The sequence below is a fragment of the Rhincodon typus genome, chromosome 4, assembly GCF_021869965.1.
Source record: "Rhincodon typus isolate 14 chromosome 4, sRhiTyp1.1, whole genome shotgun sequence".
NCBI lineage: Eukaryota > Metazoa > Chordata > Chondrichthyes > Orectolobiformes > Rhincodontidae > Rhincodon > Rhincodon typus.
The window spans coordinates 21529400-21553626 of NC_063335.1; the positions used below are offsets into that span (position 1 = coordinate 21529400).

Consider the following 24227-nt stretch of genomic DNA (forward strand, 5'->3'; position numbering starts at 1 on the left):
GGAGCTTGCAGGCTTGTTTTTATCTTCAACAGTAATATTCAATTTGTATTAATTACATTCTAATTAATAATACAATACATGACAGGCACTGCAGTTTTGTTAATTGTTAAGATATTTGATTGCTTACAGTTTATCTGCTGTTAGGTGGGAGACAAGTTGATTTTGCTCTTTGATTTTTGCACTCAAAGTTTCATTTGCCTTCCTGTAAAATATAAAATATGTAATACTACTGCACAAGTATGATAGTGTAAAATCTAAATTCCTGATGAACTTATTAAAACAGAAAACATTTGTAAACTTGTTTTCCTTTAAATAGGAATGGCAGATATGTTTAAACAAAATGCCAATAGTAATCTGGCACACAGTAGACAATTTAAAGCCTGTTTTTTTTAATCAAATGATTTAAATATGTGTTTTTCTTACTCTGTGATCAGAAGTAATCTGATTGAAAATTTTTTCTGTCATCTCGTTTGCGGGGGAAGGTGTGGTCAAGTGTGTTGCAATTACACAGAAAAAAAGTCCAGAACTTGTGTTAGGGATGTTTCCGTGGGTTTAGAAAGGGGAAAGAACTGAGAAAAATTCAAACAAAGAATTGAGCAACAGATTTAGAAAGTAACAACACGGGCTGGATTTTATCAAATGAGTTGATATCTAATACAGGGGTCATCTGTGAATTGTGTAGCTGGCTCTCAGGAGGTGATTTTCCATTATGCAGCCGCTTAACATTTGGCCAAGGATGGCGAGTGGGAGCTGAAGCTGGTAGACAGTTTGACAGCACAAAGTTTAAGGGTCATAAAGGTTGCATATGTTAAGAGTGCAAGTAGAAGTAAGCCTGTGGAGGAATGGCTGCAGTGAAAGGAAGGAAAGCTCCTCCCTTTGGCAATGTTACTCTGGATATGCTCCTGCAGTTAATGAGGAAATGGAGAAGACTGGCATGCTGACAGAGTGGCGACCCTCATGCACAGCAAATATAACAGAACAGTGAATGGATGCCACAGTTACAATGAGTTGGTGATATGGCTCAGAGGCCAATATAAAATGTCTGTGGTGGCCCAGGTAATGCAGAGCAGAGCAGACCATCTGCTTAAGCATTGAAACCATCAAAAAGCCCAATGCCTGTTTGATGGCCACCACAGCAGTCATATGGCAGCAGTTGTGGATCTCCTCTGCCTCTTTTTTGGGGTTTCACATGGGTCTTAGCAGCCAGATCTTTAACGGATACCTTTCAATCTAGGATCCATCCACAAATGTGTTCTGATGGACAAAAGATTTGAAGCACATGTTTGTCTGAGCCATCTTGTAGACACCTTGAGAACCTTTTTGCCATGGTTACAAAACATTTGAACATTGAGCCAACAGAGGTCTTTACTGGATATTAATGTACCTGCTCTGTGGGTTCCATAATAGTTACATACATACTGTCTATAAACCCTTGGACCTCAAGAAATGCTGCCATGACCACAAATCTAATCATCGTCTTGGCCTGACTGGTCTGGCACAAAATCTAATGTACCCTTCTGTCCTCTCAAAGAAGGCATCTTTCACATGCTTGATGCGAGATTGGTTGGTTTACTGAACGATTCCACAATTGTCTTGAGATTATCCTTGGAAAAGCCTGATACAAGAACACTGGATCTTAAATTCACTTCCACAACTACAGGTAATGGGTGGCTGTGGACACAATTTAATTCCCCTCTCTTCCAGCTCCTAGGTGGCACTGCTCAGACTGAAATAGGGATGACATGAAATTGTACTGGGCTTTACCTGGTAACAGATCCTTCTGAATTTGTTACTGGGGGACGGGGGCCCACGTCAAACCCTATTAAAAGTCAGATTTAAGCTTTAACACATGAACATAAAGGAGGATGCAAGTGTACTTGCTGCTTGTCAAGACAAACTTTCGGAGGCAGTCAGACTCACATTTATAAAAGAGGACCCATAACAGATGCTACTGTGCTCAGCATAAACTACAAACACAGAGAATGCTGAAGAAACTCAGCAGGTCTGGGAGCATCTGTAGAGAGAAACAGAATTAACATTTTGAGTCTGGAATGACTTTTGCTCAGAACTGACCGCACAAAATGACTGCTTTTGGGGCAACGCCCAACAGAGGATGGAACCTAAGTTTGAGGAAACAAGGACTGTGAACAATGGAGGATCATCGAATCACCAAAGGGAACTTTCTGAAGGAAAGACGATCTGATTATGATCAAATTGTTAAGCAAAGGGGACTTTGTTTAAGAGGACATTGGAAAGTTTACCTTGGTAAAGCACTGAGAAGGGATCCTGTTAGAGAGGAGGAACTCTAGACTTTAAACTGGAGACTCCATGTCAATGAGGAGTAGAGAATAATGTATAAATATAACCAAAAACCTCTCACATTGTTAAGACATAAATGGGATATACAGTAATTTACAAAAAAAAGGGCCCATTGTCTTCTAAATAGTGTTTTGTCTATGTTGGTTTTAGTGTATATTTTAGAGTAAAAGTCATAAAATGAGAGATAGCAATTTGTTAAATTGATATGGCTTTTTGAAAGTTGTTGATCTCTGTGGGAGCATTACAATCATGATCTCTGGACACTGCTTTCAAAGCTAAATGGTACCATTGATCCTTCAGTTCTCTGACCTGACTCTACCTGCTTGTAAATCCAGCAGAACTCACTAGCTACTAGTTTCCTCTGCCAATGAACTCTTGCTTCCATTGTGCAGGCAAACAACTGAGACTTTACGCAGGTCAGAAATGATCCATCCAACTTGTTTAGAGATGTTATTATGCACCTCTGGAGTAGGTGGGACTTGAATACAGACCTCCTAGCCGAGAGGTGGAGACACTACCACTGCACAACGATTGCCAATACTTTATGGAGCCAATGCCCCTCATGAAAACTGGTAAAGCTTGTGTAAAATTGCGGTCAATGTGTAATTAAATGGGCTCAATTGAATGACTGCAGCTGGTCTGTATAGTGTTGTCCCCACTGTCAGATTGCCCTGGGAAACTCGGTTAGTGGCAGGAAGACATTGAGGATCCACTCTGATGCATTCTTCTAAACTTTTACTAGACTGCGGCTCTAAACACATCACCATAGGGCTGGTAAATCCCTTCCCTCTTTTCGAAACTTCGAATAGGAAAGGAAGCACGGTGATGCAACAATAATTCGCAATAGAAAGTTTCTTTTAACATGGTTCCAGTCAGTATTCCTAATATTACATAGTGAACTCTCTCCTGTGTGAAGCATACTGCAGCATTTCATTTCTTTAATGATGCTCCATAAAGGCAAGTTGTTGTTTACTGTTTACCCCAAGCTTCTTTGCTCCAAATTTAAAGCCCAATGTTTTAGTCATAAAACTCCTCCTCTCTTGAAATATTCTGTTGAACTACTCTTTCATTTTCTGTCCCCAGTTTCAAAACTCTGTTGTTTCAACAATCCCACAAGATATTACGTATTTGAGTAGTACCACGGAAAGATATTATTAACTTAGAGAGGGTTCAGAAAAGATTTACTGGGTGTAATTCAGACTGGAGGATTTGAGTTATAAGGAGATGCTGGATCGGCTGGGGCTTTGTTCCCCTGGAGCGTAAAAGTTTGAGGAGTGACCTTATAGAGGTTTATAAGATCATACCCAGTATAAAGGAAGATGGTTGTGGTTGCTGGAAATCAGTTACCTCAGGTCCAGCAGGAGCACCCTCAGGGTGGTGCCCTATACGAAATGAGCTTCAGCTGCTTTCATAATGACCTTCCCTTCACAAGGTCATAAATGATCACACAATGTTGAGCACAGTCCATAATTCCTAAAATACTGAAACAGTCTGTCTACAACTGCACCAAGACATGGACAACATTCAGGTTTGGGTTGGTATTGTGGCAAATAACATTCACACCATACTCCATCTCCAACATGAGAGAATCTTCCTATTGTTCCTTAATGGCATTATCATTGCTGGATCCCTATCAACATCCTGGGGGTTACTGTTGACCATAAACTGAACTGAACCAGCTCCATACATACTGTGGCTACAAGAACAGAGCAGAGGCTAGGGATTTTGTGGTGACTAACTCATCTCCATATTTTTCAAAGCCTGTCAATGACTTAGAGGATGCAAATCGGGAGTATGATGGCATACTGTACACTCGACTAGATGACTGAAGCTCCACCAATACTCAGGAATTCTCCTATCTATTACCTTCACAATTCAATCCCTGCACCACTGATACACAGTGAGTATCATGTACAAGATGCAATGTACTAACTCACCAAGGGTCCTTCCGCTTCCAAACCTGTGACCTTTACATCTAGATGGATAAGAACAGCAACTGCATGTCAGGAGCAAATTCCCATGCAAGACACACACCATCCTGATTTGGAACTGTATTGCCATTCCCTCACTGTTACTGGTTTACAATCCTGGAACTCCTTCCCTAACTGTATTGTCATTGTACCTACATCACATGGATTGCAACACCTCAAGAAGACAGCTTCTCCACTGGTTTCTGAAGGGCATTTAAGGATGGACAAAAATTGCACCTTAATTCCATGAATTAAAAAAAGGGAAAACTTTGCAGGGAAATGGAGAAAGAGCTAGGAACAAGACTAATTGGATAGTTCTTTCAAAGCGCTGTAGAGACACAACAGGTTCAGTTGCCTCACTGTAAGTTTAATTCTGACCATGATTCAACACCAAATGATCTATTTTAAAGAAATCAGCTGTCACAAATCAGGAATAGAATTCTCCATCTTTGTATATATTGCTGACAATGTAGAAATCCAGTTCAAGTTAATATGATTTTAAAAATGTTATTCCATGCTAGAATTTCCTTCATTCATTATTTTAACATTAAGCAGACAAACTGATGTTATATCTTCTCTGTTAGCAAAATAAACTAAAGCTTACTTTATGAAGATTCTGGGCATGAGCGCTTATTCGTTTCTTTCTTTAGTCTGTTTGGAACAGATTCTAAACAACTTATGGAATTTGAGGCATGGCTAAATTTAATATTTAAAGAAAGTAGATCTAAAAGGGCAACAACAGCAAATTCAAAAGCAATTTATAAAAAGACACAGGACTGATAATTTGACAAGTAGGTTATCACGCGTGGGGTTTACGAAAAGCAAAACCCCTAAGGGACGTGATGCAAGAAGCATATGAATTTGTTGTTGTTGTTGTCTGCTCATTTTCTTAATTCTGGTGTACCACCCCATGCTAAATTCACTGCTGAGTGGTTGCACAGTCACCAGGGATTCAGATTTGTGAGATCTTAGCAATAATTAAAGCAGTTTTAAAAACTAGATTGTACTTTATAAATGGGAGGTGCAGTCTGTTTGCTGATAATGGCTGGGAATGACTTTCCGAGAGAGTTTACTGGACAATAGAACAGTGAGCCATAGAGAAAGGATTTTCAGATTCTCAGAAACAATGCTGGAGGTCTGAGTTATGGTGATGGAAAGAAGAGGTGATCTTCTAGTGACCGGAAAAGTTCAATTATTCATTTGAGCGGTCAAGATAAGTGAATATCTCTTCAAATACCACATCATGCCAACTGCATCATCAACCTTACTCACTGTTCAATGCACTCCATCCCACCACTGACCATTCCAGAACAATCAACTGATAGACATAACATTAACTTGCTTCTCTTAAACTTAAAGGCTTACCAAGCTCCAACTCTCACATGCAGTTTCCATAAACATCCAGCTTTCAGTTTTGACAGTGACACTGCCCCAAAACATGAACACACCTCGAGCCTGTTGCCTGCCTCCTGCGGTTGAAGGTGGCATATGACACCATGGAAGGCTGAAGCATCTGTCTCCTTAAATCCCAGAACCTTCACTCTGCAATCAACTATAAAGTACAAGATCCCAATGGTGCATTCCACTCTGGCCACCTTCCTCAACCTAAACCTAAACCTTTCCTTATGCATTTATGTACTTTCAGATACTCAACGACTGCAGTCTGAACAGACAATAGTGCTGGAGGGGATGGCCCTTAGAGAAGACCACACCCCTGAAGAAGAAGCACAATAACCCAAACTGACCCCCATAGCTAACAGATCGAATACTGGCAATGCACGTACTTGGGTTGTACCATAGAAGTGGGATCAAACTGTGTCGGGTCCCTGGACGTGCAGCCAGGTCAAAAGGCAAGATAAGGTACATGTAAGTCTTCAGAAGTTTGGAGTCACAACAAGAACAGAAATTGCTGGAGAAAATCAGTGAGTCTGGCAGCATTAGTGGAGAGAAAACAGAGTTAATGTTTTAAGACCAGTGATTTTTTTTTATCAGAACTGATTGGGATTGAAGATGGGTTCTGTTGCAATGGACTGAGAAAAATTGTTTGATGAGACTATGTACAAAAAAAGCTTGTTTGGGATGCACACAGAAATGGCTGGTGTGTTGACAGGCTTGCCATATAACTTGCTGCCAAAATCAATGGCGAGGAAGAAAGAGCTCCAGCTTGACTGCGGGCTTTGTTTAGAGCTTCTTAGTATGGTATTGATGGCCAATGTCATGAGAACCAATGTGGATCCAGTTATGTTTCAGCTTCCATTGCAACTCAATTTCTGAATGCTGCAAGTACAACTAAGGTCATGATATCGCTGCTCATTGTCACCCAAGCCCAGTACAGTGCCATGCAGCCTCAGACTGCTAGCAATGATGGCTGCAAGTAACAATACTCAAGAGCATACAGGCACTTAGGAGTGCAGCAATCTATTTCAGGATTATTGCAGTGCTGAAATGGAGGGGTGGCAGTGGGTCTTTGAGGGAGAAATCTGTAATATTTTCACAGGTTTATAACATTTGTTCTTCTATCACAACCTATACAAATTTAAATTCTTTACGAGCACCATCTACAAGTTTGCTAATGACATCACCGCGGTAGACCAGATGAGTCAGGATACAGGAAGGAGATAGAGTTCTTAGTGTCATGGTACAATGATAACAACCTCTCTCTCATTGTTGGAAGAACAAAAGGACTGATCATTGACTTCAGGAAGAAAGGAGGAGGACATGCCCCTATCTACATCAATGGAGCTGAGGCGGACAGAGTCGAGAGCATCAGGTTCCTAGGAGTGACGATAATGAACAATCTGTCCTGGACCACTCACGTAGATGCGATGGTCAAGAAGGTACAACAACATCTCTTCATCGTCAGGTGGCTTAGGAAATTCAGCATGTTCATAAGGATCCTCACCAATTGTTACAGATGCACCATAGAAAGCATTCTATCTGGGTACGTAACGACCTGGTACGGCAGCTGCTCTGCCCAGGACTGTAAAATACTACAGAAAGTTGTGTGCACAGCCCAGATCATCATGAAAGCCAACCTTCCATCCATGGACTCCATTTTCACTTCTTAGTGCTGCAGAAAGTCTGCCAACTTCATCAAAGACCCCTCCCACCCCGTAATGCTCTCTTCCAACCTCTTCCGTCAGGCAGAAAATACAGAAGCTTGAACACATGCACCAACACGTTCAAGGACAGCTTCTTCTCTGTTATTATTAGACTGCTGAATGGACCTCTCTAACATCAAATAATGTTGATCTTGCTTTGTGCACCTCCTGTGCAGCTGTAACCTGTATACCTGGCTCTGTCTAAGCACCTATGTTCTGTATGTCTTTGTTTGTTATGATTTGCCTGTACTGCTCGCAAAACGAAAATTTTCACTGTTCTTAGGTACATGTGACCACAATAAATCAAATCAAATCAAAATCTGTACTAGTGTCTTGGTGTCACTGTCAACCAGCAGTCCTGACTGCTGCTGCCAATTTCAAGGTCTATTCAGAGACTAGCCCGTCAAGGTTTAGAGCTTTTGGGTAGGCTTCTCCAAAGCCACCTGCAGTCTTGCCATTGAAAGCCTTTCTTCCATGCTGCCATGGAATGGTAGCCACAAGACAGGCACATAGAGAAAGCATAAGGAGTAATAGTTGGGAGTTATATACATCATTTGAAATGTTGCTCGATGAAGTTGGTATAGAATGATTGTTTTGTGTTTTTTAATGCAAGAAATTGACTCAGTTGTTTCCATGATAGTCCATATCAGAGAATGGTAAGGTGAGGAAGTGTACAGCTATGAAGATGTAGGAATCTTTTCTGGGAACCAGGGACTAAAGAATTGCTCAGGGGCAGATAAACTGGAGTGATAATGCCCTGGAGTCTCCTCCCTTCTTGAGGTGATCAGCAAAGTCCTGGCCTTAAGGACTGTGTCTACATAACGGCAAGAATATGGAAGATGCATGTTTTTATGACACATGCTCTAGTGAGTATTGGAGGACTACCCCTTGTGGACCAGCCACCTATACTTTAGGATACTGATGATTTGCTCCATGACCTTCCTGGTTACAGCCTGAATGTCACTGGAGGAGCACTGTTCCTGTGCGGTCAGATGGCAGACGGCAGTTGTTGGCCATATGCATATTTGGTAAGCCTCATTGCCAAGATACCATGCACTGATTTAGCATGATGACTTGAATACAGTTAGAAGATACAGGGCAAAAACATGGTTGAAATGCTGACATGATAGCTGGCATTCACCATCTTAACATATACCAATTGTACTTTGAGTTTGTTGTGTGGGATTTCTGTCTGAATCCTGTTTCAAATTTCAGTTATTCAATTCAAAATTTTTATAGTTTGAGCATATAACTGAACACATATCAATGAACCCTGCTAAATGTTATCATGTTTCTATATGGAAGATTGCTATAATTAGCCATCGACGGTGTAATTACCTCCTTCTTTTAGGTTTCTTTGCATTTTCTATTCAAAAACTGTACACTGGATTTATACCAAATAATGTGTATTTTGAGCACTGTTGCTATGAACATTAATTAAATGTGCTCTGGATAACATTACCCTGCATTTCAAACAGTTAGTAAAATGTGATCCTTATGTAATTTGTAAATTAAAAACAGAGAGGCAGATGTAATGCCACAGATTTCCAACAAAAGTTCCAGCTGTGATTTTGCAGAACCCGGCAGAAGGAGAAGGTGAGAGAAGAAATGGGCAGTGAAGGTCCTCCTGCACTGAATCCTGTTTCCAGAGGGATCTTGAACAGGCTAGCCAAGTAACAGTCAACAGGCTGAGTGGCAAAATGTTCATTGGCGAGAATTGGGGATTGAGCAGTGGCTGCATCACCAGCTGACACAATTGGATCTGCTTGCACCATGTAGAAAGAACTACCAACACAACAAAGCTGCTTCACTCCACATTTATTGCACCATTCATTCGGACATCCGCATTTGACCATTCATTCCTGCATCCCTATATCTGAACATTCATTCCCATATTTGACCATTCATCTTGCATTCATATCTTGAAGCCTATGGGTGTGGAAAGGTGAAAAGCTGTGATACCCGAGTGCAGGAGTATTTCTATGTCATAGCCAGTCCCAGAATAATAAGTGCACCACATAGTTTTCCATGACAATGGTCAGAAACTAATTGGACAAATCCTTTCCTGTTGGCGAAAGCTGCTGGCTGTCCAGTGGGAGCGTTGGAGGCTACATGCAGGCATTATACCTGGGAGATTGCAGTCGTGGGGCTGAATCTTCTGGTTCTCTCAGTCTGTCATGAGTATTGGCAGGACCTTTTTTTAAGAAGGTGTCAGTGACTCCCTTGATGTATTGATATATGGCTGGGGCTCCAGAATAAGAAGCACAGAGGTGTTTAGCACCACAGTGCCCTTTCTGGCAACTGGCACTGGATGACTGCCAATGCAACCAGAGCCAGCTCCTCTGCGAGCATGGCAGGAACATTGACTATGGTCCCTCAGCAGAAGTACTCTCTTTAGTAACTCATTGGCATCTGCAGGTAGCTCATTTACTGTCTGTGTACATCTGATGCAGGGAAACATTTTCTCCACACTGAAGCTTGCTCATGAGCTCTTTGCCGGCTTTCTGCCACTTCTCCAGTAGGAGGCTATTCCTGCAGGTGGGCAATGAGGTGCTGCTACCATTACCACCACCTCCATCCCTCTCAGGCTCGTCTCGCTGTAAGAAACTACTGTTGAATGCAGGACTCTCTGCCAGATTTTGCTGAACACAATGCATACCACCTCTCTGTTAACTCAATTTCAACAGAGCCCCTACCTGGAGATCTACAGGACCAAAGGGATTGACCCCAAAGGCTCCTCAACTACATCTCATCTATGTTGAATGCTGTGCCTGTGCTGTACGAGCCTTCCTATGAGGCCAAGGTGCCTGACTCCATGTTAACAGAATTACCTCAAAAACTTGCTGCCAACTTTACAGATCTGCCAAATCTCCACTGCAGTATCTCATGTTCCCTGAGTACACCTCATGAATTTTTTTAAATGATGGCCTATTGAATCTTTAATTGTGTTAAATTCCTCTAAATGGCCTCTTTCAATAAGACAAGTGCTGTTCTCACAGCCGCTACTATGAAATACCACCCAAAATGATGACATGGATAGTTCACACCCATGCCACTGTATGTAATTTTACAGTCATTTCAGTGATGTGTAGTCCCAGCAATTGTCTTTGCAGTTAAGTGCTAATTTGTCTCTACTGTAGCACTCTTGCTTTTTAGTCATGAAGTTGTGGGTAATTCAGGCCTAAATGTAGAATTTAAGTATTTACTCTAGGCTGACAATTCAGTATAGACTGAGTGAACATTGTATTTTTAGAGTTGTCAGTTTTTGGATAGGACATTAACATTTGTCCTGATCTGTTCTTTTGGGTGGATACTAAAGTCCTAGAGCACATTTGAAGATGAAGAAGAAATTGTTCTCTTGGTGTTTTGGTCATCATTACTTCCTCCGCAATATCAGCATTAAAGAATTAACAAGCTACTTGTCACATTGTTCGTTGTGGGATTGTGCCGTGTGCAGATTTGCATGTATTTTAACACTGACTACACTTTAAAGCTAATTCTTTAGCAACATAGTGCTTTGGTATTTGAAAGATGCTATAGAAATGCAAGTTCTTCCCCATTAACATTCTAAAATAATCATAGGAAATTTAAAAACCAAAACCTGGATTACTTGTACTAAACAATTACAAATCTCAAAGGGGTTAATCTATTTGCATAATCTTTTTTAGTTTACATGCAAACTAAAGGGAAACAATTCACTCAGATTAATTAAATGATGCGTGAAAACATATTGAAAATCACAAAACAAGAGCATAATAACATTCCAATTAAGTGATCAATTAAATAACCACACCCACACAGCAGCAACAGTTCTGTCCACAACCGTATATAGAGGTGGTGTTTGGATGTTATGCATTGAACTTTAAATAAACAACAATGTCTGCACAGCTGTCAACAGTGATAACTCTGATACTTAGAATACCCTACATCAATAAAAGTAGAAGCAATAGATTTAAAATGTGGAATTCTGATTTCAGTTGATCATGACAAAATGTTTACAGTAGCTGATATATCTGTAATCAGAGATTATGGGTTTGTAATAATTGGCAAAAGAAACAAGTGAGGAGATGACGGTAATTTTTAATGCAAATCTGAAAAGAAAGGTGGTGGAAGGAGATTTGACAGTAACTTTCAAAATGGAATTCGATTTATGAAAAAGAAACACTTTGCAGGACTGTGGAGATGAATAGGGAAATGGGATTAATTTGATAACTTTCAAAAAATGGCATACAAATGATGAGCCAAAAGTCCTCATGTGCAGTAAGATTCTATGATGCTATGATTTTGCAAGAATAACATGTACTCACCCTTGCTCTGTGATCCATTTATTGATATTTGAGACCATTAACTCACTTTCCTCATGGAACCAATTATTATCTCTTTGCACTACTTCCAAAGCCTGTTTTTGAGCCTCCAACTGTGGATATAGATCAGGGTCAAGCCTTTTAGAATGAAGCTCTAAGTTACATGATTGCCTATAGCATGTAAAAGTTTCTCTTTATACAGATTGCATCTTTTCAAGGATAACTGCATATTTTCCATTTTCTTCCTGCTTCTTAGACAAGAACTTCAACTCAAATGTTAATAATTCCCCATATCTCAATGTATATTGAATCAGGACAATGATGTCAATAATATTTTTTACGTTAGATTAATTAGCTATGTGCATAAAGTGATAAGAGTATTCAACCTTTAACACAGTCCTAATTCTTCATATTAATGTTTCCCACAGGTTAATAGGAAAATAATTTAATTGAATATTACTTTCAAAGGATGATCCCAAAACTGTTTATATATTTCACTTCAAATTGTCTTATTTTCCTCTTTACTACAGGTTACTATAATCTAAGCTACAACACTTGATGAAGCAAAATCAAAGGCAAATTTTTGTATGTTTAGACAAGTATAAGAAAACATTAACAGGTAGAATTGCACCAACAATCTAATAAATAATCCAGCAAAAAAAAAACTAAGTAGTTCCTAGTTCTTTTAGGTAGGATCCTTCAAACTATTTCATGTTGTATGAAGTTAAGACAGAGTACAGGTTACAGTATGCCACTCAAATATTTTACACACTGATTAATAAAAATGTTCTAGATGTTGTAGGTGGTTATTAGTGCACAAGCACATTCTTTTAATAAAATGTTGTCTGGCTCAATTCCCTTTTGTTGGAAATTAGTGCAGCCATTTTGGGAATAATACTGTTGCATATGCCTCAAAAAAAGGAATTCCAGATTTCAGTTCTTCCCATGTGTTTACATTGCCGCTAGTGAGGGAACAAAATAGAACTTGAAAAATGCTACGGCATCAACCTAAAAATTGCAGTTGAATAAACTCTTACTGTTCTAAACTTCAAAATCTCAACTATGTTCTGTCATTGACAAGAAGGGCACCCAAGAGTCACGAGCAGTGCTGATGATGCTGGTTGAGGGGTCTATTCCCCATTCAACCGTGCAGGAGCATTTACAAGCCTGTGTGTATGAAAGTTAAGGACATGAGGATAAAGCCACTATACAAGCTGTGGATCAAAGGACTAGATTGTAGGGGAAGTGAAGGCCCACCAAAATTCAGATTGCTTTCCTTGCAGGTAGCAAGGCTATAAGGGTAATTACAAAGGAATGAGGACAGAGTTTGCTGGAAAGGACTAGAAGAGGGGTTTAGAAGGAAAAATCGTTGCGGACCAATCACAGACATAAGAAAATAGTTCATGCTCACAACAAAGATATTTCCCAGACAGGAAGGAGGATTCTAGGGAGTGAGTAACTATGGTTGACCAAGGAAGTTATGTTTAATTGCAACTTGAAAGAAAAAAAATGGTAATCAAGAGAATTAGAAAGTTAAAAAGACAAAAAAAAGACAAACAGAAAAAGGGTGAAAATAAAGTTTGTGGACAAACTAGAAAGTAAAATCAAAACAGACAGTAAGAGCTTCCTTAAATAGATAAAAAGGATAAGAGAGGCAAAGTGAACATAGGCCCCTTAGAGAACGAGGTTGGGGAAATAATAATGACGAACCAAATAACGGCAGAGGAGTTGAATAAATATTTTACATCAGTCTTCCTTGTAGAAGACACTACTGCATTTCGAAAAATACTAAACAATCAAGGGACAGATAGGGGAGAAGAAACAAACACAATACCTATCACTGCAAAAAAGTTCGAGGGATATTTATGGTGCTCAAGGCCAATGATTCTCCTGGACCTGATGGATACCATGCTAGGATATTAAAAGAAGTAGCTACAGAGATAATGGATGCACTGATAGTAATCTTTCAAGAATCCTTGGATTCTGGAAAGATCTCTGAGGATTGAAAAGCTGTCAATGTAACATCATCATTCTAAAATGGATGGAGACAAAAAGACCAGATAGCTTAATTTCTGTCATTGAGAAAATGTTAAAGTCTATTATAAAGGATGTACTCGAATTCATATTTCGAGATACAAATGTAATTAAGCAGAGTTATCATGGCTTCAGGAAGAGGGAATCATGCCTGACAAATTTGTTAGATTTCTTTCAGGAAGTAAATAAGTAGGATAGATAAAGTGGAACCAGTAGATATAAGGATTTCAAAATGCATTCAATAAGATAACGTATGTTAGTCAACCCAAATAGATAACAGCCCATGATATTGGGGGGTTGTATCTTAGCATGGATGAAGGATTAGCGAACAAATAGGACACAGAGTTATGATAATGGGGGCATTTTCAGTATGGCAATCTATAACTATTAAGTGTTATGGTGATCAGTGCTAGGGCCACAATTATTTGCAATATATATGGATGATTTGGATGATAAATGAATGTACTATTGTCAAGTTTGCCTTCCAATCTATGTTGTTTGCAATCAGTAAGGATGACACGCCAAGTATAGACAGGGATGTAGAGATGTTACGTGAATGGGTAAAAACCTGGCAGACAGAATTTAATATGGGAAAATGTGAGGTTAAAAAACTGAAACAACTGCATATGCTGGAAATCTGAAACAAAACAGAAATTACCAGAAAATCTCAGCAGGTCTGGCAGCATTTGTGGAGAGAAATCACAGTTAACGTTTGGGTCCAGCGACCATTGTTAGAACACAGAGAGTTCTGAAGAATGGTCAGGGGACCCAAAACGTTGACTCTAATTTCTCTCCACAGATGCTGCCAGACGTGCTGAGATCTTCCAGCAACTTCTGTGTTTGTGTCAAAATGTGAAGCTATCCACTTTGACAGGATTGAGGAGCAAACATATGATCTAAATGGAGAAAGAATGCAGAAAGCTGCAGTTCAGAGGGATGTGGGACTTTTGAAGCATGTACCACAAGAAGACTGCATAAAAGCTCAGCAGGTAATATAAAAGGCAACTGGAATTTGGCCCTCATTTCAAAGAGAACAGTGTATAAAAATATTAAAGAATATAAACCTATACAAGGCACTGGTTAAACTCACATCTAGAATATCATAAACAATTTTTGTCCTCTCATCGAGGGAAAATATAGTAGGATTAAAGGAAGTTCAGACTAGATGCACTACTGAAATTCACCAAGGTTCCATAGACAGCACCTTCTAAACCCCTGACCACTTCAGTCTAGGGCAGCAGAATAATGCGAACACCACCACTTGCAAGTTCCCCTCCAAGCCACTCACCATCCTAATTTGAGGAGACGATGGCCTAGTGGTATTATCGCTGGACTGTTAATCCAGATATCCAGATAATGTTCTGGGGACCAACATTTGAATCTCACCATGGCAGATGGTGGAATTTGAATTCAATAAATATCTGGAATTAAGAATCTAATGATGACTGTGAATCCATTGTTGATTGTCAGAAAAACCCATCTGGTTCACTAAGGTCCTTTAGGGAAGGAAACTGCCATCTTTACCTGGTGTGGCCTACATGTGATTCCAGACCCACAACAATGTGGTTGACTCTTAACTGCCCTCTGGGCGATTAGGATGGGCAGCCAGCGACGCCCTCGTCCCGTGAATGTATAAAGAAAAAAATTTGCAAATACATTGTTACTCATTCACTGGCACTGAGTCAAGGACCTAGTTACGATGTCATATTGAGGTTGTACAGGACATTGGTGAAGCCACTTTTGGAGTACTGTGTACAGTTCTGGTTGCCCTGCTATAGGAAGCATGTTATTAAATTGCAGAGGGTTCAGAAAAGATTTACCAGGATGTTGCCAGGACTGCAGGGTATGAGATATAAAGAGAAGCGGATAGGTTGTGACTTTTTTTCCACTGGAGCTTAGAAAATTGAGGGGTGACCTTGTAAAAGGTTTATAAAATTATGAGGAGCATAGGTAAGGTGAATAACAAAGGTCTTTTTTTCCAAGGGTAGGGGAGTCCAAAACTAGAGAGCATTTAAGGTGAGAGGGGAAAGGTTTAAAAGGGTCCTGAGGGACAACTTTTTCACATAAAGGATGGTGTGTGTCTGAAATGATCTGCCAGAGAAAGTGACATTTAAAAGACATTTAGACAGGTACATGAATAGGAAGGATTTAGAGGGAGATGGGCCAAACGCAGGCAAAGGGACCAGTTCAGTTTGGGACCTAGTCAGCATGGATGAGTTGCACCAAAGGGTCTCTTTCCGTGTTGTATGACTCTGTGAATGTATGTGAGGATTCTAATGGAGATGTCTGGCACCCAACCTTGTGTGTGCAATGGCAAGCTGTCTATTGCAAATTCATCCTCAACAGGATGTAAAGCATTGAATAAACAGTGGTACATACCCTAGCAGGAGGCGGCAGACCATTTAGAATTCTAGAAATAAACCGAGAACTGTGGTTTTGGGGCCACTGCTGTTTGTCATTTTTATAAATGACCTGGATGAGGGCGTAGAAGGATGGGTTAGTAAATTTGCGGATGACACCAAAGTCGGTGGAGTTGTGGATAGTGCGGAAGGATGTTGCAGGTTACAGAGGGACATAGATAAGCTGCAGAGCTGGGCCAAGAGGTGGCAAATGGAGTTTAATGCGGAAAAGTGTGAGGTGATTCACTTTGGAAGGAGGAACAGGAATACAGAGTACTGGGCTAATGGTAAGATTCTTGGTAGTGTGGATGAGCAGAGAGATCTCGGTGTCCATGTGCATAGATCACTGAAAGTTGCCACCCAGGTTGATAGGGTTGTTAAGAAGGTGTACGGTGTGTTAGGTTTTATTGGTAGAGGGATTGAGTTTCGGAGCCATGAGGTCATGTTGCAGCTGTACAAAACTCTGGTGCAGCTGCACTTGGAGTATTGTGTACAGTTCTGGTCACCGCATTATAGGAAGGAAGCATTGGAAAGGGTGCAGAGGAGATTTACCAGGATGTTGCCTGGTATGGAGGGAAGGTCTTATGAGGAAAGGCTGAGGGACTTGAGGCTGTTTTCGTTAGAGAGAAGAAGGTTAAGAGGTGACGTAATAGAGACATACAAGATGATCAGAGGATTAGATAGGGTGGACAGTGGAAGCCTTTTTCCTCGGATGGTGGTGGCTAGCACGAGGGAACATAGCTTTAAATTGAGGGGTGATAGATATAGGACAGATGTCAGAGGTAGGTTCTTTACTCAGAGAGTAGTAAGGGCGTGGAATGCCCTGCCTGCAAAAGTAGTGGATTCGCCAACTTTTAAGGGCATTTAAATGGTCATTGGATAAACATATGGATGATAATGGAATAGTTTAGGTTAGATGGGCTTCAGATTGGTTTCACAGGTCGGCGCAACATCGAGGGCCGAAGGGCCTGTACTGCGCTGTAATATTCTATGTTCTATGGTTTGGAAGACCAATACAGAATTAGCAAAATAACCTTTAGCGTATCAGTTCTAATTTTTTTGCAATGCACTACTTTCATGAAAAAAACAAAGAAACAGGCAAATTAATATTCAAGAGTGATGAAGCTAACTTCTGTTTCTCAATCCTTTAGCAAAACGTCAGGAGTTAAGTAAACACCTCGTGATGTTATGTAGTGATCTGCAGAAGCCGACAGGAAACCCATTGTTTGCATGATTTTGTGGACAAATTTACATGCCTCTTCTAGGTGTGGACTGGTAGAACAGGTACAATGGTCTACTATTACAATGTCTACTTAAACCAAATGTTTTGCCATTAGTGCACATTGTTTTGATACCCATAGGCAAATTGCCCTGAAGCTGGTCCTATTTATGCAACAACAACCATCATATTATTTCTCTGGTAGTGCACTAACGTGATTTGTACTTCAGTTTGAAAGTATCAAAGAGGCGATCACACTGTTCTTGTTCACAATTTCAGTCATCAATAACTACTTGCATTCAGACAACACCATTAATTGAAACCTGGAGTACAAATGTTACTTTGTGAAATGCAAATAGGTATAAGGAAATTGGATATCAAGCCTGTATAGGAAGTAGGAGGAGAAAGGTACCTGAGAAGATTTTTAAACGTGAAGAGAGATGTATAGTGGAGAATTAGTGAGGAAAATGCAGTGGAAAGGACAAACATAAATGTTTGAACAAGTGGAGAAGAACTTTGTAGAAGGTTAGAATAAGATAAATAGAGTATTTAGGAAACAAAAGGGTGAATGGAAGTACATAGACAGGAAAGAGAAAATCCAAAAAGAAGTTGTGTAAATAATTACAAAGGATTTTGCTTTAATACTTCTGGGGCAGGGAACGTTTTTAGGTCAATGATGACTTTTGGGAGGTGAGTTGGACTTACACAACTCAGTTTACACAAATTGATGTTAGTCTACTGTGTAGGATGGGAAGTAAGTCAGGATTATGTTCTAGAAGATGATCTTCAGATACGGGAGCATATTTTCTATGGCAGAAAAATTGAGTAAAACTGCAGTTCGATAATATTGCAGTGTAAATGAGAGGCTCATAGCAAGGGATAGACCTGGTCAATGTCATCCACAATGCTTGTCTTACTGTATGGCCAGCGGTATTTCATCTCCAAGGCTCCTGTGACAAGAAATACTTCATATGATATTTTGGGCACATTAATTAAAAGAGGTCAGGTTTGTATGCTGATTTGCTGTCTGAAAACTGGGCAAAGCTGAAACAAATTTCTTGGAACATGAGAATAAGTTTAAAATTTACAATTAATTAAGCATGAACTGCCTTTTGTTGAACAGAGTTACAAACCTCCACCACAATTTGCGCATAGAAGTGTTTCCTAATTTCACTTCTGAAAGCACTGACTCTAATGTTTAGGCTATATCTCTAGTGCTACAGTCAACACCCAGTACAAAGATTCTCTCTATACCTTATCTGTTTCCCATTATATTTTGAAAACTCAATTCAAATTGTCTCATAAACCTCAAAATTGCAGGAATTATAACGCTAATTTGTGTATTCTTTCTTCATAATTTAATCCTTGGACTTCATGTATCATTCTGAGAAATCATCCTACATTTCCTCCAAGGTTAATATGGTAGTGTCTAGGTCTGTCACAGTATGCCAGTTGTGGTCTGACCAGAGCTTCGTATAGCTGAAACATGACATCTACCCCTTTGTGTTCCAGCCTTCTCAGTAGGAGTGTCAGCATTCCATTAGCCTTTTCAGCTCATTCCCCTGCCCATTACTTTAGTCACCTCTTCAGAAAATTCAGTCAGATTTGTCAGGCATGGCCTATCCTTTACAACTCTATGCTGACCCTCATCAGCTCACAATTTAATATATGTTCATGTAACTCTTAACAACACTTCAAACGTATGTGTGCGTTGACCTCATGTTTGACAGAGATGCAGATTTGCAGTCTTTCTCTCAAACATTACAACACTTACATTCCTAATAGGAGTAAGCAGTTTTCTGGCTGGATAGGCCAGGAAGTTTAAAATTAAGTTCAGATCAAGCAGAACACTGAGGTTTCACATCTTTGCATTGAACTTAAGTCAGCAAAAAGGTACAAGGAAATTAACTTTAATAAGAAGGTGAAGTATTTAGATGTAATTGAATGACTCTAGTTTTTGTGAGGAAAATCAACTCATCAATAAACTAATATTAGCTGGACTGTATGACAGCACAGAAGCATTGTATGGTGCATGAAAGTAGTAAAAAGTGAGAAAGCAAGCTGCGTGTTGGCAACAGACCCATGCAAGTTGATGCTGTGCTATTTGTTGATGTCGACCAGAGACAGCATGAAGATGAGAAAAAGGAGGAAATACATAGAAGTTATTAACAGTGGTTTAAAAATATTACAAAAGACACAACTTAAAGAGTAAATCTGTAACCATGGTTCAAAGAACGCTGTCTTCCTTGCAGTGATCAAGGGTCTATGAATCATATCTATTTGTTTCTAACCTGTGCTTCTCTCGAGCATAAAAATATTTCATATTATTTCACTGAAATAAAAGAGTCAGCTCTTTTGCTTTACAAGTGGTTCTCCTAGTGATTAGTATTTATTAGCATATAGCAAGAACAAAAGTTTTGTAAAGTTACTGAATAATATTGATTATTTAGCTACAAAACATACACCAAGTTATTCACTGGATGACTGACTCTTGTCACGAACAGCGCAAACACAACTATACCTCCTCCATGTTTTCTTGCAGCTTCTCACGTAAAGCAGCCATCTCCTTTTCATACATAATCAGCTGTTCGTCTTTAATGACCAAATCTTTGTTATTTTCCTTGTTTTTTCTCAGTGCTTGGTTCAACTGAACACTAAGTTCTTTTAGTCTCTCTTCATATTCTTGTACCTGAGAAAGTAAAAATAATTAGCAGACTAATTCTTTCCCAGTAAATGCAATTGTTATTCCATTATAATATGGTAATAGACTAGCAATTCAGCAGTTGTGCGATCAAATCCCACCAAAGCAAGCTGTCAAATGGAGTTCGCTAAATCTCGTAATTTGTAACGTGACCTGAAACCTGCAGGATTTTCATGAAATAAAACTGGTTCACTGAGGTCCTTTGGGAAGGGAACCTGTCAAGTTTGACACCTGCATGCAACTACTTCTGAAGGGACTTAACAAGTTGCCAGCATAATGGTTCCCATTGGTACTAAAGATCTTTCACTCAGCGCCTCTCAGGACAGGAAAGGCTCTTTTAGGGCAAGGTAAAGGGGCATACTCCAAACAAGTCAAAGACCCTCCTTCTGCAATTTGCAATTAGATTAGTATCTTTCAATTGGGTGGCTCCTGCTTGATTTGCAGTGGGGCAAGCCCAATGGAATTATGGCTCTATTGTTTTATTTTCTTCACCATTCCAGTTAAAACCTTACAATTAGGTAAAAGGTCTCACTCGCCATTTTTTTAATACATTGCAAATTAAATAATGTGTTTCCGCAACTGCTACATAACTATCATTAATATCTCTTTCGAGGCAAACTTAAGAATTAACTAGTGCAAACACACCACATGATTATATGGAACATAGGAACTTACAATGTTATGGATAAAAGCCGAAGTTTTGAATAAGAGGCTCTCAATTGTTCCCACATTTGAAACTCAGGCAGATTTAGAAGTAGATAATCAGAACAGGAAATAGAGAGAGACAAAACTTACTTCTTATTTGTAACTTATGGGGATAATTATACTCATTGTGTTCAGAAAGCTTTTCACAAACAAATATTATTGTTATTGCTATTTGTGATTTTAGTCTGGATGAATTGTCATCCTATAAATCAATCAGGCACATAACAGACAACCCCTTTCTAGGCCCCAAAAATCAAGCTTTGCAGAAACATGACGTATACGTTCCCCCTGTCCCATTTCAGACACAAACTTGGATTTGAATTTGGTCAGACTCAATTTTTCATTCCAGAAATACACATTTTACCTAGCTTACATCGCAACTCACAAAATCGTGCTGTACATGGGATAAAGTAGGTGACATGTTACGCTGATATGTGGGAGTTTAAGACATGCTTGCATAGAGCAGACTGAACATGGAATAGTCAGTAATAAACAAAATAGATTCGCCAGCAAAACAAATGTAACTTTCAATCTAAAAGTTGTATATTTGTGCGCTCATTAAATAACTATGCAGTAAGTGAGACAATTTTGTGTTCATGAAAAACTGGTGCCAGATGGAAGAAGATGAAATTTGCACTGAAGAAGATGTTCAAGACAAAATAAGCCTTCAGAATCTTCAATTCACAAATGTGTTAAGGCTGTTACTGATGTAGTTTGTGCCAGATCGCATCACTTGATCTCATTTCCCCAGGACAAGATTAACGCTGCAGCTCAGGTAGTAGTCTCTACTGACATAATTGGATTTCCCAGGTGCAGGGCACTTAACTTTACATACATCGCACTCAAAGGACCATATCATAATATGGCAGATTTCATCAACCGATAAAAAGCTTCATTCCATCAATTTAAAAGTTGTCTGTGATATCTTAGAAGTTTGACCCTAGGAGCTGCCATGATGTCTATACTTTCAACTGCTTTCATGTTTCTGCTCCAAATCAAGGGCTGGATGCCTTACAAGGACGTTTACTGGACTGCAAACATGGCTAATGACTACATTAAGAACCCCCTGACTATGGCGGAGGAGTATGGATACGGTGCAGCCACAGTCATGGTGGAGCACACAATAGGTGTGCTGAAGATGAAGTTTTAATGTTTGGATTGGTCTGTGGGTGGTTGGGGGGGAGGTGTGGTGGTTAATGCTACAGTATTCTCCAGATATGGAGTGCTGCATAATCCTGGCATACCGTACTCAGCATGACAGAAGGAAGTGAGGAGGGATGTGATGGACACTGAAAAGCTGGGAGAGAGGCAGCTGTCTTCTGAGGAGGAAGATGAGGACATTGAGGAGGAAGAGTGGCATCTTTCAGCGTAATAGAGCAGGACTGCGTCAAGCACTGCAAGCCAGACAGAACTTGGTTCCAAGGTGAACTGGATGCAATGATCATTCATTTACTGTAAATTTGTTGTTGCTCAAAAGGCAATCAGTCTCTCTCTGTCCCTGAGCAAACGGAGCTATGTTTTGTTTGATTTTGTTTTTCTTCATTTTGCTGTTTTTGATTAAAAGTGAACATTTTCAAGTATTTGAAGACTTTTCAGCACGTGACATTCCCACATTGAACAATGAGAAGATGTTATGTTACTCTAGGCATTAGGGAAGAGTAGAACTCCCTAAGACAGGGTTCTGAGCTGGTAGGGCAGTAAGGACAGGTAACCTGTGCAGCTTGATTCTTGTAGCTGCAGTCATAATGACAATCAATCAGATGGGTGATGATGCTAAATCCCAATATGTTTACAAATGTGAAATTGTATTTGCAATGAAATATCACCCGTGCCACCTATGAGTCCTCAGAAGGTTTTCTTTTACAGTCTGCTTCCACTACATGCACATTGAAAGACAGCTGCTGGCTCCAGTGCTTGACCAGGTTCCTGGGCTTTAAATACGGCACCAGTGCCAGGAATCCTAAGAGGATTGGCAGTGGTAATCCTGCCGTTGCTGAACATACAATAGTACGAGCAGGCCGCCATTGAGGCATGGTGCATAATAATGAGATGAGTTGTGAGGAATTGCATGAAATAACTAACTAGAGCTCAAACAGTGAAGCCTTCAATGAAACTCACTGAAATTGACAAATTTTAGCCTAAAATTAATTTAATGAACTCTGTGTTTGATGCTGAAGACATTAAATTTGATGGCTTCACAATGCCTTGATTGTGGTTAAAAGTGTCTGCGTGAAATTACTTAATTTAATAAACTGCATCACATTAATTTACTATGAATTACTCATGTTACTCTTTAAAAAAAAATTTCAAGACGATAACCACCCTCATTACAGCTCACAATTTATACTTGGCGTATAAGTCAAAAAAATTTCAAGAAGGTAACCACCCTTATCGCAGCTCACAATTTCTACTTGGCGTATAAGGATTTTTGGAGATACTTCAAAGATTGACTTAAACAGCATGATCTACCGAATGTGATTTATTGTGTTTCCCCATCTGCTTTAAATGTAAGAACGGACATACATGTTTATGTTGTACTTTATTCTGCTGTTTTTACATAGCACATTGTTGCAAACAAATATTTTAAAACAATGAACTTCTGGCATAAATCCTGTAGTATATTATTTACTGAATTAAAAGCTTTTGTTTCTAATCATATTTAAAAGTTGCAAGTTACTGTTGTGTATATATTTACAATTTTTGCTAAAAGACATTTCTAGATTTAAAAAGATAAACTTCTAAATGAAGATATATATTTGAATCAGGCTTTTGAAACATTATATTTTAGTCAGTGTAACCATTCAACTATGCTTTGAATTGTAGTCCTAGCTGCAAGGAAAATAATTTTATCTGGCACATAATGTAGCATGTTAATTCAGCATTAATTATGGAATGTGTCAAGCTAAATTTCAGTCAAAGCTCCATGTTAGTCTCCAGAGCATTCTTAATGACAGTAATTACAGGTCATAAAATAAATCTTTTAAAATTAACATTTTTCTATGTCTTGATAGGGAACTGTAAATGGCCAAGCAATACAGATATTTTGATTACTTAAATGTAGCTTCTTTTGTTTCAAACAGCTGCCAGAGCTGTGAATAGAATAAAGGTTGACAGAGGTGCTTCATTGTAGATCCCTGAAAGGGTATATTATAAAACCCAATCTAATTGTGAAGACTGAAACACTTTCATAAGCTGTCTAGAACTAACAAGGTGCTACATTATGCACATACTTTAGTCTAAAAAGAAATATAAAATATTAAATTATAATGCTTTGATATTGGGGGATTTGAAACAAAAATAAATCATTTTTCTCTAAAATATATTAATGAACAAATCATATGAATAATACAGAATCTGTCTTTAATTTTTAAAAAAAAAAGTTATTTTCACAAAAAATATAGTGAACACTAAAGAATGCTGACCATAGGTTACAATTGAAGGCTGTATCATCTAATAAGTGTGACAAAGTATGCAC

The 24227-nt window shown here is 39.2% G+C and overlaps 1 protein-coding gene across 1 annotated transcript in view; it reads right to left on the reverse strand.

Moving 5' to 3' along the window:
• Positions 1-24227, reverse strand: part of LOC109938338 (polyamine-modulated factor 1-binding protein 1-like) — a 414237-nt gene that overhangs the window by 49378 nt on the left and 340632 nt on the right. Inside the window, exons 23-25 of the mRNA XM_048595662.1 lie at positions 19868-20035; positions 11698-11807; positions 128-202 (exon numbers count right to left, since the gene is read on the reverse strand). Of these exons, the coding sequence (XP_048451619.1) occupies positions 128-202; positions 11698-11807; positions 19868-20035 (353 nt within the window). The remainder of the gene's footprint in view (positions 1-127; positions 203-11697; positions 11808-19867; positions 20036-24227) is intronic.